This window comes from Octodon degus, unplaced genomic scaffold (assembly GCF_000260255.1).
Source record: "Octodon degus isolate 3935 unplaced genomic scaffold, OctDeg1.0 scaffold00114, whole genome shotgun sequence".
In the NCBI taxonomy this organism is placed as follows: domain Eukaryota; kingdom Metazoa; phylum Chordata; class Mammalia; order Rodentia; family Octodontidae; genus Octodon; species Octodon degus.
This window is the reverse complement of record NW_004524690.1, coordinates 6,363,112-6,378,569: the sequence shown is the minus strand read 5'-3', so window position 1 is coordinate 6,378,569 and position 15,458 is coordinate 6,363,112. Positions and strand designations below refer to the sequence as shown.

The 15,458-nt window shown below is 37.8% G+C and overlaps 1 protein-coding gene and 1 pseudogene across 1 annotated transcript in view; both read right to left on the bottom strand.

Moving 5' to 3' along the window:
• Positions 1–15,458, bottom strand: part of Snx25 (sorting nexin 25) — a 154,398-nt gene that overhangs the window by 72,108 nt on the left and 66,832 nt on the right. Inside the window, exon 6 of the mRNA XM_004639785.2 lies at positions 5,395–5,465. Coding sequence (XP_004639842.2) covers positions 5,395–5,465 — 71 coding nt within the window. The remainder of the gene's footprint in view (positions 1–5,394; positions 5,466–15,458) is intronic.
• LOC101569121 lies at positions 3,458–4,247 on the bottom strand (annotated as a pseudogene).

The following is a 15,458-nucleotide window of genomic DNA, read 5'->3' as shown; positions in this document are numbered from 1 at the left end:
CAGTTTGATCCCTGGCACCACATGCTGTGCCGGCCCTGCCCCTAGGATGGGTTGAGCTGGTGAAAGAAAGAAAGAAAGACAGACAGACAGACAGATAGACAGGCAGGCAGATAATAAATAAGACATTAGAAATGATGCACAATTTCAAAAAACCCAAGATAATAGGTATTCAACAGTAGTTGTTATACTACACATCATTGTCTTCAATGCAGTTGCTTAGATTACCAGATACAAGCATATAAAATTGGACAAAATAATAATTTTAAACATGTGAGAAAATAAATTTCTTCAAAAAACCAATAGAGGGGCCAGGGAGATGGCTCAGTAGAATAAGCACTTCCCTGGCAAGCACAAGGGCCTGAGTTCAATCCCCAGTTCAAAAACAAACAAACAAACAAACAAACAAACAAACAATAGAAGTAGTATAATCATCCTGTATATAAACATACTTGATTTTTCCCCTTCCTTTTTTTCTTTTTGCTTTTCTCCTTTCTCTCATCCCAAATGTTCATTCCTTTTGGGCAATTTTTTTCCCTTTTACTATAAGAATTGTACCTTTAAGATTGTATTTATTCTTCCAGGTTCTTACACTACAGAGATAATACAATGTTTACTCAAGTGGGTCTTGTTTCACTTATGAGTACAGCCTCTAGTTGTATACATTTACCTATAAAAGCCTCAAGTTTATCTTTTTATAGCTGAGTAATACTCCACTGTATAAAAATACCACATATCTTTTTTTCATCCATTCCTCAGTTGATGGGCATTTGGGTTGTTTCCAAGATTTAACAAAGACAACCTGTGCTGCTACAAACATGAGTGTATAAGTATCAATGTGATATGATGTTTTCAATTTCTCTGGAAAAAATACCCAGAAGGGGAATAGATCCTAAAATTAATAAATTCGGTAGCTTGGCAAGATAAAAAGTCAACATCCAAAAATCAATAGCATTCCTTCATACAAACAACAAACTCACAGAATGAGAAATTAGGGAAATGCCCTTCACAACTACATCCAAAAACTTGAAGTAAAAGATCTATACCATGAAAATTACAATGAAAAAATAGGTTGAAAAGAATTTCAGAAAATGAAAAGATATTCCTTGCTCATGGGTAGGAAGAACCAACATTGTGAAAATGGTATACTCCCAAACAGTTATACTGATTGAATGTAATCCCAATTAAAATACCATCAGCATACCTCACAGATCTAGAGAAAATATTCCTAAAATTCATTTGCAACCCGAAAATACCTAGAATACCAAAGGCTGGCCAACAAACACAAGGCAGAAGGCATCACAATCACTGACTTAAAATTATACTACAAAACTACTGTGATAAAAAAAAAAAATCAGCATGGTACTGGCAAAAGAACAGACCTGGGGATCAATGGAACAGATTAGAAGATGCAGACACAACTGCAAACACACCTGATCTTTGATAAAGGGGCCAAACATGTCCACTGGAAGAAAGATAGCCTCTTTAACAAATGATGCTGGATAAAGGCTTTCCTTGAGCAGAAAATTAAAACTAGATCTATATCTATCACCATGCACTCAACCAAAGTAAAAATGGATTAAAGATCTAAACATTAAAGCAGAAACAGTGTATCTACTAGAAAAGAAAGTAGGTAGATTTCTTGCAGACTTAGGGGTAGGTAGAGAGTTCATGAATAAAAACAAAACTGCATGGGAAATATTTCAAAGAATCAACAACTGATAGCTTATCTTATTGAAAAGATTTTGCCCATCACAAGAAATCAGCAACAGGCTGGGAGTGGTGGCACATTCCTGTAATCTCATAGCACTCTGGAGGCTGAGGCAGGAGGATTGTTGGAGTTCAAAAGTAGCCTGAGCTACAAAGTGAGGTCAAGCCCAGTCTAAACTGCATAGCAAGACCCTGTCTCAAACAGATTAAAAAATAATAATTCACCAACAGAGTGAAAAGAAAACCCACAAATTGGGAAAAAATCTTAACTAACAATCACTCAGATAAAGGACTTCTATCTAGAATATATAAAGAATTTTTAAAAATCAGGCCTCAGGGCCAGGAAGATGGCTCAGTGGAATAAGCGCTTCCCTGGCAAGGGCAAGGGCCTGAGTTCAATCCCCGGTTCCGCCAAATAAATAAATAAATAAATAAATAAATAAATAAATAAAAATCAGGCCTCCAAAATTCAAAGATGAGATGAACACTTCTCAGAGGAAAAAATACAAATGGCAAATAAATATATGAAAAGTTATTCAACAGCAATGGTCATTTGAGAAATGCAAATTAAAAGTGAGAGTCCACCCCAGAAAAAAATGGCTGTTATCAAGAAATTAATCAGCAACAAATGCTAGAGAGGCTGTGGGGAAAAACAAGTGTTTCTCCACTGTCGGTGGCCGTACTAGTCAGTACAACCTTGCTGAAATCAGTGTGGAGATTCCTCAACAATAGATCTTGAGTAAACATATATGCATAGTTTTCCTTACTCAGCTGAGAATTTAGAATTGGTGCCTTTTCATAATTTATACCTTCGCCTATTTTATTTTTACATGCTCTGATCTTCTGTCAGTAACTCACAGAAAAATCCCAAAATGGACCTTTCTTTGGCCTATCTGTGCTAACTAGAAACTTAGTAAGTTTTAAAGTCTCTAGCTTAGGGGATGGTGAGACAGCTCAGTGGACTAAAGCGCCTGCTTAGGCAAGCTTAGGCAAGCGCAGGGACCATGGTTGATTTCCCATACCACATGCTCCCAGGGCGGGTCGTGGCACAGGCCTGTAATCCCAGTTGGGGAGGCTGAAAGCAGGAGGATCACCAGGAGTCTGAGCTGTGTAATGAAACATTGCAGCAACCAAACATATTAAAAAACAAAACAACAACAACAAAAAAACCTCTGGTTTGCTATTCAGCTATAAAACAGGATAAATTTGAGTATTTTGTTGGTAAATGGATGCAACTAGAGAACATACTCTTAAGTGAAATAAATCAGACCTGCATGTGCAAACATCATATTGTCTCCTTAGTGTGAGAACCTGAAAGAAAAAAATGGAATCTGAAGGGTACAACAGATACTGAGAAAATGGAATGAACTTATTCAAAAGGAAAAAGTTACTGAGTTGAGGAGGACAGGAGAGGGAGTGAGAGAAAGAGATTTACTTATGTATGTAAGCAAGATGGTTTGGACAACAGTACTGTGGATTTCTGATGATCTATGGAAAAGAGCAGATAATACTTAATTTGTTTTTTTTCTCCTTTTTTCAATTGTCCTTTCTCTTAATTTCCTATTTTTTTTTTTTAACCATTAGTTTTTTTCATAACCATAGACTTAACTCTGCAATCCAGGTACATTTGGAGAGGAGCAAGGAAAACATGGAACCCAAAGAACTGCTGTAAGAGCAGAGATGATGGGGTGTTTTGAGCAGGTAGGGTGCAGAATGTTCTCCTGAGCTAGAGGAATGGTCTGGTCTGGTGCTGGCAATACACACAAGTCACACGTGTTAGAGCTGTCCACAGTCGGTGATGGTGATCTTGCTGGTCTTGCCATTCCTGGACCTGAAAAGCTCCATGGCCTCCACCATGTTCATGCACTCTTTCACCTTCCCGAAGACCACGTGCTTTCCGTCCAGCCACTCAGTCTTGGCAGGGCAGATGAAAAACTGGGACCCGTTTGTTTTTGGCCCAGCATTTGCCATAGACAAGATGCACAGGCCCACGTGCTTCAGGATAAAGTTCTCATCGAATTTCTCCCTATAGATGGACTTGCCGCCAGTGCCATTATGGTGCATGGAGTCACCACCCTGGCACATAAATCCTAGAATAATTCTGTAAAAGAAGGAACCCTTATAACCAAATCCTTTCTCTCCAGTGCTCAGAGCATGAAAGTTTTCTGGGGCTGGTGAGATGGCTCAGTGGTCTAAAGCACCTACTTAGAGCAAGCTAAGCTAAGCAAAACACAGCGACCACGGTTCAATCTCCCAGCACCACATGCCAGCCAGCCCCGCCCCCTGGTGGGCTGAACTGGCCACACACTAAATAAATAAATAAATAAATAAATAAATAAATAAATAGATGTGTTATGTAGAGGTACCAACTCCCCAGGATGAATAATCATTGTGTGCTGAAAACATCTACTAATAAAAATTAAAAAAAAAAAGAAAGTTTTCTGCTGTCTTTGGAACTTTGTCTGTAAACAGCTCGAAAGAGACGTGGCCCAAGGCTTGCCATTGGCAGCGATATCGAAGAACATGGTGGGGTTGACCATGGTTGACAACAAAGAACTAAGAGGATGGACAGAGGCATCTGCAAAGCAGGTTCTCTTCTTAATTTCTTATACATTTCTTTTTTTCTTTCTTGTTCCAATTTTACAAGCATATATCTGGTAATATGTTAGAAGACAACACTGTATTGCAACAAAAATTAAAATTCATATTACTTTGTTAAGTGAACTTCCGTATCACTTGTAATTTTTGTTTTATTTGTACTCTCTTTTAAAAAAATAAAGTCTCTGACTTAACACTACACTATTCTTCTAGCACTTTACTCTCTGAGTGGGACCTAAGTATACATGGGTTCTGTGAGAAACCCAGTCTACAAGGTGAAGGTAATGTTTGCCTCAGATCAGTGAATCAAGATTTGCTTTGAACTCTAGATTTCAATATTTCCTCCAACTTCATTTATGCAAAGGGAAATGTACTAGCACAAGGCTAACTTCTTGGGAGCTGTAATCCATTCTCACCCCTGAAACAGTCCTCAGAATCTTACTTCATTGGAAGAGAAACATAGGGGGGGGGGAAAAAAAAAAGAGCAGTTTTCTTTTAAAAATGTACAACCAAAGAGTAGAAAAAGGAAAAAAAAAATAATAACCCAAATGTTTAGCTAAAGGAAGAGATTAAGTAAATTGTGAAACATTAGCTCACTTGGGGTCAATTAAATGACTAACAAGATTGTTTCAAAATAGAAATGTAAATGAATGCTAAATTTAAATTTCAGTGAGAGGAGCCGGGAAGATAGCTCAGTGGAATAAGTGCTTGCCTGGCAAGTGAAAGGTGCTGAGTTTGATTCTTGGTACTAAAAAAACCCCAAAAACCCTCTAAATATCAGTGAGAAAAAATTATGTAACCATGCTTACTATCAAAACAGAACAAAAACACTGCATACGCAATAATTCAAACCCTCTCAAATCTATGACTATAGATGAATAAAAGTTTATAAGAGAATAGAGAAATACAAAGTTTTTTTGTTAGGGTCAAATTATATTTACTTGCTGTAATGATGTACTACTATTTTAATAAATTTGAGATATGTCACTGTAACTCAGAAGAATGTTCATATTTGCTAAAGATCTAAAAGACTGGAAATAGATCCAGGACCTTAAAATATATGAGAGAAAATTACAAACTGGTTCTTACCCTTGTGCCTCTTCAGCTGGGGAAAGCTGCTAATTGTAGTTGCTTGGATTATCTCCACTACAATCTGATACCTGATGTTAAAGAGAGAGAAACGGTTGAGTAGGAGGAAAACACTATATGTATAAATACTTTTAGACTACACTGATACTATACTGATAAATCCCAGAGCTGTGAATCCTAGCCAAGTTTCACTAAAATAATCCAACATGGACTGAGCACTGTAAGAGGCCGTGTACTGCACTGACTGCTAGTAAATTCTGAGGCCCTAACAAAAGAATTACAAACCTGCCTCCCATCCTTCTCTCATTTCCTCATATACAAAAGCACTGCTACATGACAGTAGGAACTTTGAGGTCCTGCTCAACTCTCTCCTCTCCTTAATACTCCTTGGTAACTAGAACCAATAGATTCCAACTACTAAATTCATACTGTCCAATGGAATGGCCATGAGCTATCTGCAGTCATTTAGATTAATTAAATCATAAATGTAGTTCTATAGTCACACCAGCCACATTTTAAGTGCTCAGTAGTCACAGGTGGTTTATGCACCATACTGGACAGGACAACAGACTGCAGCAATGCAGACAGATCCTTTGGATGTGCTTCCTGAAACTCTGAAAGGTGTCTACTTGCCTCCAGCCATGCCACACTGCCACTGCCTTGGGGCATTCCTTCATTATTTCTCACCCAGAAATGTTCCAGACCAAGCATCAGAGGGTCTGCAGTGGGACTCTGGCATAATATTTTTTAAGGCTCTCTCCATAGTTCCAATGCACAGTGAGAGTTGAGAACCATTAGAGCACCAGGCACATATATGTAACTGAAAATATCTTAATCAAGAAAAATACAAAAAATTTTACATTTTACATGCTAAGTACAAATGTAAAACTGTGGTTACTATAAGCATATTAAATTTGGACCTTCCAGATCAGGTAAAGGTTACTCATTGGTTACTAAGTATTTCCCTAGCCAAAATGATCTCTATCAGGTACTTCTTAAATACACTGACTGTTAAGATTCTGCCTGCAGGAAAGCTATTGAGCATTAACTCTCACTTTGAACACAAGCTATGCAGCAATTCAGATCAGAGCTATATTTGGCTGCTTTTAAAACACAACATAAATTCTTTTGCTTTTTAACTAAATCTCAGAGGAGAGACAAAAATTGATCAAAGGCATAATCACCTACACCAAAGATCATCAAAGCCATGGACCACCCCCAAAGTCACATCTCTTCTTCACTTGTACACTATAAACATCCATGTCTAAGTCTTACCAAGAGAGGAGTGTTATTGCATTGAAGGCCTGTTGCATCGGTCTGTGGCAAATACTGCTAGTTGCCAACAGCATCCTTCCTCCTTTTCTTTCTTACTCACACACAGTTTATTGGGGAAAGCAATGCATCACCTATAAGTTAAGGGTATTCAGCTGACATAACTCTAGATGAGGAGATAAAGGCAGAGAAACTGTACAGTGAGAAATCCAAGAAGGGTAGACTCCATAGAAAAGCCCTTCTGTTCTTGTCTTTCCCTTATTTTCCTGGGCAACAAAAAGATACAACGGATAAACTGTCCCACCAATTTTGTTTGAAATTGTCTCATTGCTATTTGTTTCTCAATAAAATTATGGGGAAAAATGCAACAGACAAACACAACAACCACCCTAATCCTTCAGCAAGGATTAGTCATAGCCAGAAGTTACAGACTAGGATGGTGAGGTCAGAAGATAGTTTAATAAGACTCCAGTGACATTACTGAGCCACCCAAACAGTCCAGACTACCCATCTCAGGATATGTTGCTATCCTAACTTAAGCCACGGAAAATAAACTCCTAACTTAAGTCACCGTATGCCTATTTGTCTCATGGCCAAATGCTTGTCAAAAGACACAATGCTTTGAGAACTGCATATACACAGAAGGTCTCTTTAGGCTCAATATGTGCTTGGGTGATGTTTTCAAAGTACATTAACAAATCAGTAGTTTTCTGATGAAACTGCCTTCACTTTAACAACTTATAGCAAAGTACTAACATATCTTATTATCTGAATTTTCCTCGAAATTACTGAAAAGATGAGCTTTAAGAAGCATACATAAACCTGGAACTATTAAAGTCCAATATCCCCTACACAAATCTTTTATTTAATCCTGGGACTGAGGGTATACTACTAGAATGTACTGACTTTTGACAGAACTCCAGAACATGTCTTCAAACACACATAACTTTATACAAAGATGCCTGGATGTCCAGCCATTAAATAAATTTAATGTCCATCTGCACAGCAATTACAATCTTGAGAATTTATTGTAAGTTAACAATTTAAACAGCCGCAAAAACAAAAATTTAAAAACTCAAAACCAAAACTACCATATATGTTGTAGCAGCGTCTATAAAAAGCATGGAAATAATATATGATGTTAATGTTTTTATTAAACATTTATTCATCTTTTCCTAGGTTCTGTACACACTAAAATGTTTTCTGCTTTCAGGAAGCTCTGGGAATAGATCAGATTAAAAAGAAAAAACTCAGCAATACTTATAAAGATTCTGTTAAATATAAATCTTTAGGACATATTATTTGTAAAAATACTATATAGTATACATATTTATAACTGCAGATACATGGGTAGATTAAGCAGGGATACAAGGCAAAATAGAGATGAAGAGTAGTTGTCTTAAAATTGAACAATTATGAGATTATGAGTCAGGTTTGTTGTTTTTGTTGTTGTTGTTTTTTGAGACATGGTCTCGCTATGAAGTTCAGGCTGTCCTTGTGCTCACTTTTGTAGCCTCCAGGCTGATCACCAACTCATAGGGATACTCCTGTCTCAACCTCCTGAGTACTGGGATTATAGGTATCAGTCAGTTTTAAACTGAAAATTTCCAAACTGTTTTTGCCCCTCCCTTCCTCCCTCTTTAGCTATGGATCTACGCCTACTCAAATTCACTCTCTTTCATGCTTAGAATTGCCTTTCCATGTCTGCAACAGAACCATCTTCCTCCTCAAAATTTTACTATTTTAGTTGTCTCACGTACTAGGAAACATCAGTCCTAAAGCCCTACTGTATCTGTGCTCTGAACAACTTTACACAAACTCCTTTCTTGTTCCTCCACTAGCTACCATGCTTGTTCAAGCCTGTGCTTATGTGGGTCACTAGGCCAGCTAAACAGTTTAGCTGTCTCCCTGATTCTATCCTGCTCTCCTCTCATCCAAGTTAGCAGGAGCACTCCCTGAGCTCATTTTCACCTCCCTTGCTCAATACTTCAGCAACCTCTTCAAAGAAGTAACAGATACATTCTAGCCTGCATTCCTGCCACAAACTCACACCAGCACTCTGATGTATACCAACTTCTTTTTCTCTTTGATATAATGTGGACTTCATCCAGCTTAATTTCTATACTGTCCTGTCAAAACTCTATGCTCTTGTTTATGCTGTGTCCTTCCATAAAGTTATCTCCCTATTTGCCCATCAAAATGAATCTTACATATATTTTCTTCCCTCAAGTCTTCCCCAATGACCTGTAATGCACATTTTCTTTCAAATGAAATTCTAAATTACCTCTGCACTGTGATAGCACCACAAATTTGCTATTTTAAAGAATCACACTCCTAGCTGGGCATGGTGGTACATGCTTATAATTCCAACACTTGGAAGGCTGAGGCAGGAGGACTCAGAGTTCAAGGCCAGGTTGTCACACAGCAGTCCTGTCATCAAATGAAACCACAGTAACACACAAAAATGCTACAAAGAAAATTGCATGTCCAGTCATTTCAGGGCCTAACAGTCCTTCAAAAAATGATGACACGTATTTGAGCGCAAGGTAAAATTACGGCTTTGTCTGTGTTAAGGACACTGTATTTTCTTTTTCTCCCCATGTAGATCTTGAGCCTGCTGAAGACAGGGACTGTCTTGTATTTTCCTATAGTATCCACCTTGGTACTAAACATATGGTAAGTACTCAATAAATATTAATGAACTAACATTTAACAGATACATATAATATTCTGAACAATTTGTTCTTTTGATATTTTTAGTGATTCACGCTTTGGAACAAATGAGTCACCAATGGTACTGAAGAGAATATACACCACCTGAGTAAAAAGTTAACATTAAATCATAATGTAGTGCCAGCTAACACTTATAGATTTCTTTTGTTAAGTACCAGGTATCTGTTTAGATATTTTAATTCGCATGATCTCAATCCTCATAATGGGTCTATAATTATCTCCATATGGCAGAGGAAGAAACTAGAGTTCTGTTGAATTAAGAAATGGTTACAAGGTCCCACTGCTTTTAGAGCCAGAATTACCAAAAAGAGTTGCCTTACTTAAAGCTTATATTGCTCAGCATTTTCTCGCTACTGTACAATAAGGTTCAATATACAGGTCAATGCTTATTTCTTTGTTTTTGAGGCAAGGTCTCCCTATATAGTTCAGGCTGGCCTTGAACTGTGTAGCCCTGGTTGGTCTCAAACTCATGGCATTCCTGCTTCAGCCTCCCCTGGTGGGACTATGGGGTTGTATTACCACATCCAGCTTGTTATGCTTTGTGTACAGGTGCCCCCCAAAGCCTCATGCAGCCATGGGGAAGTTTCTGGAGTTTGATGATTATGGGTGTGTTACTCCAGAGTAATCTGCATTACAATGTAAAGAGGGAAGAAAAGCTAGCTGCTTGAGCTGCTGCTACTCCCTCCCTTAGCTCTCTTGCTCTTTGCTGTTGCCATGAAAGGTTATTCTCTGCCATGTGCTGCTCTGCCTTGGAGCCAGCTGAATATGGACTGAAACCTCCAGCAACTGTGAGCTAAATAAACCTTTCCTTCCTTCCTTTTAGGTGTTGTGTATTTGTCCCAGCAATGAGAGAAGAGTAACTGAAGCACAGCTTAAGGCTTATGTTGTTGAAGCCTCTTCAAAGTACATAAGCAGTTGACTCTTCTGATATATACTACATAGGGAAATGGTACGTGTGCGTTTGTAAAACACATATAAAGATTACTAAAGTACTTTAGCCCAATCAAGCACTATCAGGATCACTATATCCAACAAGATCAGGTTTGTAGATCCACAACACTGGAGTAGAGCAAGAACATCCAACAAAGGAAAAGGGAACATTGCTCTGAGATCTGAGAAAGAGTACAGTGGTTCAATGACATTTAGATGAAGCAGTATTCTGATGGGCTCAAAATTGGGCTGTTTTGTAAAAGGGTCATTTTTGGGTGGATGAAGGTCTCATATCTTTGGGAAATACAGAGTATAACACTTGCTATGCTGAATTCAGACCCCTCTCATCTGTGCCTGTTAATATGGGTTATAAAATGAAGCTGCTTCTGTGTCATTCTTACTGCTATCATTCCAAGCAGCAAAGTTTCTGATGGGCTAACATTTTAGAGAATAAAGCTTCTTAAGGAGTAAGAAAGTACAAAAAAAAGGGATATTAAAGACATTTACAGCTGTACTATATATGTAGGTAAAATCCTGTAATTTGTTAATTTTGTCTCTAGCTTCAGTCTGCTAAGTCCAGCTAGATAAATAGTTGGGCACTTTATTTCTTTATCTGAGCCAACCTTTACTTCCTCTAGATTGGCATATATTCATTGAAGAAAATACAGAAAGCACAACAAACTTAACCAATATGCCAAATATTTGGCATATTTTTATATCATTTTCCCTAGGCGAATAATATTTTTCAAACTATGAGAATGGGTTTATGACATGCATACTATTTTAGAGCCTTTTGAATTATAGTTAATATTTTCCCATGTATGTATGTACGCATGCATGCATGCAGACAGGATCTTGCCATGAAGTTCAGACCAGCCTTGAATTCACTGGGTAGCCTTTTCTGGTCTCAAACTCAGGGCAAACCTTTTGCCTTAGCCTCTCAAGTGCTGGGATTATAGACACGTGCCACCATGCCTAGGCTTTCCATTATATTCAAATATGTTAGTGCCATGTCATCACCAATATGTGATGTATAGCTACACCACAGTTTTTATTTTTTATTTCCAATTTTTTTTCCATAAATTTATTGAGAAACAAATAGCAATGAGGCAGTTTCAACCCAAACTGGTAGGACAATTTCAAAAATTAACACATTGTATATATTCTTCCTAGTGGTTAATTGCTGTACAAGATGCAGACATGATATCCTACTTACATACACCATTAGAACAAATCCCTCTATTCATTAAGAGAATGTAACTGTATATCGATCCTAGCCATTTGAATACACAGATACAAAATGGACATTCATCTGTATCCCTTTTTTGGTTAAGTTCTGTTATTTGAATATTATAGGTGTGTAAACTCAGCAAACTATTCTAAAAGAGTCCAGTAGCCCATAATAGTATTGGGTCTTCTGCTTGACTGGCAATGTCAGAAATTGTTGACCTGAGTCCCCTACAGCTCAACATAACAGTATGGCTTTACTTCTTGTACTTCGTTTTTATACTTTCCTGCTGGATGGTTAAGACCAAGATAAAGCAATACCTATGCAACAAGAGTTGTAGCTTTTGGGTCTGATAAGGTCAATGAAATCCCCTCAGGATTTATCCTGAGATCCTGTACCTCAGATTGTAGAACCTTTGTCAGTGTCAGCCATGTGGATGAGTCACGGCCATTGCTTGGCCAATGTGCTCTCTACACCACAGTTTTTAAAACCAAATCATTACTATTGAACATTTTGGAGATTTTAAGCTTTTTTCTATTTTACTTTATTTTATACCTTGCTTTCCTCTATTTTAAATAAAATATAAATAATGTAAAAAAATTCCTGGAAAATCTACACTCATCTGTGATTTTGGTGCTGGGGAGACAGCTCAGTTGAATTACGTGCTTGCCTGGCAAGCACAGGGTCCTGAGTGCAATCCCTGGTACCACAAAAAATAAAAATAAATAAAACTATGGCTAACCTGTACTGTAACATCCTGTAATGCAATTGTGTCCCAAATTTTCTGATTACGATGATTTTGGGGCCACAGAGGAAAGTGATCGATACTGCAGAGTGTTTCTAAGGACAGTCACATGGAGAGAAAACATTCTCTCAGGCTTTCACAGAGAGCAAATTGGTCAAGCAATGGCTGTGACTCATCCACATGGCTTACACTGACAAAGGATCTACAAACTGAGGTCCAGGGTTTCAGGTTAAATCCTCAGGGGATTTGTCTGAACTTATCAGATAAAAAAGTTACATTCCTTGTTATATAGGTCTTGCTTGATCTTGGTCTTAACAATTGAGCAGAAAAGTATAAAAACAAGGTATACAAAGTAAAGCCATATTAATATGGGGAGCTGTAAAAGGCTCAAGTCAACAACCTCTGAAATTGCCAGTCTTATGGACAACCCACTACTATTATGGACTATTGGACTATATTGGGACATTTTGCTGAATTCATGTACCTACAGTATTTAAATGCCAATGGAATGCCCTTCTCTGACAAACTAATCAAAAAAAGGGGGATACAAATGAACAACCATTTTGTACCTATATACTCAAAATAATTAGGATAGATATACAGCTCCATTCTTTTAATTCAATGAATAGAGAGGTTTGTTCTAATACTGTTTGAGACAGGATATCAGGTCTGTATCTTGTACAATGAATAAAAATAAATCAGGCCCATATGTACAAACATTATATTGTCTCACCAGTGAGAATCTAAAAGAGTAAATAAAATCTGAAAGGTACAATGGATATGGTTGAGAGGAAATGAATCTGCTCAATGCAAGGGAAAACTGAGATGAGGACAAGGACAAAAGAAAGAAAGGAAAAAGATATATTCATATATATGTGCAGGATAGTTTGGGTAATTGTGCTGCTGATTTCTGCTGGTCTAGTGAAAGGAGCAGTAAATGCTTAATTTTTTTTTCTTCTTTATAATATCCCAAAACACTTTCTTTTTATCAATTTTGCAAGTTTATATCTAGTAACCTAAACAACTAATTTGAAGATATTATGGAATACAATAAGCACTGTCAAATTCCTATTACTCTTTAATGAAATTTTGTAACGTCTCTAATTTTTCATACCATGTTGTAATTTTTTTCAAATTCACATAATTTTATTACACTACAGTATCATGCTGTAATATTTTAAAAATAAAAAATACATTTATACTAAAAAAAAAGAAAATCTACTCATGATTATATCCTTAAGATAAATAATTATGAATCAAAACTTGATAAAAACAATGTATCGTCATATCATGGATCTGTTACAAAAAATGATGCATAATTTACATACTTATCAGCACATTTAGAAAAGGATGTTTGGACAGAACACTGGGGTAACAAAGCATCAGAGGCCCACTACCCTAAAAACTGAGGAAACTCATCTCTATAATCATAACATTTAGGAAGCTCTGGACCAGAGTGGGCTGAAGGGCGGTGTCTTTAATTAATGTAAAGATATTACCTCTCTCATGAAATCTGGAAATGTATTAAGTAACAGTTCTTAATGTTTAAGGTAAGTAATTATTTTCTTAATCTTGATTAGATCTGATAATCATCCTAATGTCCCACATAGTCATTTTCCAGTTCCCAGAGCAAACAAAAATCACATTTACACAAACAACAGAAACTATGTTTCCCTGCCTATCTGGTGCTCGTTGGTTAAATTCAAGAGGCAAAAATAGGAGTAGGAATTTCTGCCACGTTCCAGGAACCCCCAGACCCAGTCCTAGCCCAGATCCGGTGAATGTGTGGGAGAGTTTCCGGCTACCCTGCGCCGGCGGGACCAACTCCGGGTCCCAGCCCAGGCGCAGCGTGGGTCAGACCCTCTTCCACCCCCTTGGGACACACGCCACCACTCTGCAGTACCTCCCCCACCCTGCCCAACGAGTAGGAATTTCTGCTGCGTTCTGGGAATGCCCAGACCCAGTCCTAGCCCAGACAAAGTGAGTGTGTGGGAGAGCTGCCTCTACCCCTACTCCACCTTGTCCTGTACAGGTTCAGCTCAGGCTTGGCATACAGGCCTGGGGTGTAACCCTGCAGCTGCAATCCCTACAGAGAGGGTAGAGGATAGAATCACTCAGCTAGTTCAGGAGCAGAACATCTTGCCACAGGGGCACAACAGGTTCACCCTCAAGGGCAGCAGCAGGAAGGAGCTGAGCACAGCAGCCAGAACCAAGCTAGGCTCAGCTGGATAAATCCAAACTTGTAGATGTGCACCTGAACTTCAGTATGCACTAAGGTTACAAATACAACGAAGATCTACAACAAAGGTCAGGAGACAGTGCTACACAAAATGATGAGAAGGAACAAAATGCAACCTCAGAACTCAACACCACCTGTAAAAAGTGCAGAGGACAAAAACACAGAACAAATTGGATATCAAACAGCTGAAAGTAATGAATCAACAGCTTCTGAAATAAAGAAACAGCTACAGAAAGGTATAGAGGAACTCAGAATGGAAATAAAGAAATCCGAGAAGTAATAACATCTGCAGTAAATAATCAAATGCAGAAACATATGGAGGAAACCCAGTACCCACCTAGAACAAGTGCAGAGGACACTAGCTCAGCTCAAATGCATGAATTAATAGCATCGATAGTAAATAAGCTACAGCAGAAAAATATAGAGGAAATGAGAGCACAACTCTTTCCTGAAATAAAAAAAGAATTCTCACAACTCATAGCATCTGAAGTAAAGAAGCAACTACAGAAACATAGGGAGGAAACGCAAGCTGAAAAAAACACTGCATTAAAAGAATTCATAACTGCTTCTAAAGAAGATATTAATTAAAAAAAATAGAGGAGATTAGAAAAATGACGGATTCCTTGAATGAGCAATTCAGGAAAGAAATAGATCACATGAAGCAGACTCAAAGAGATATAGAGGAAACTAAAACCTCAATCACAAGCTTGCAAAACCGTTTAAGTGAAAATAAAGACAGAGTTTCAGATCTTGAAGACGCTGGTGCAGCCAGTGAAAAGGTAAGAAAGGATCTCTTAAAAACAACGAGGATGCAGGAAAGAATAATCCATCACCTACAAGATGATGCAAAGATGAACAATGTGAGACTAATAGGCATCAATGAGAAAGGAGTCAATACAAATGACATTAAAAAAATA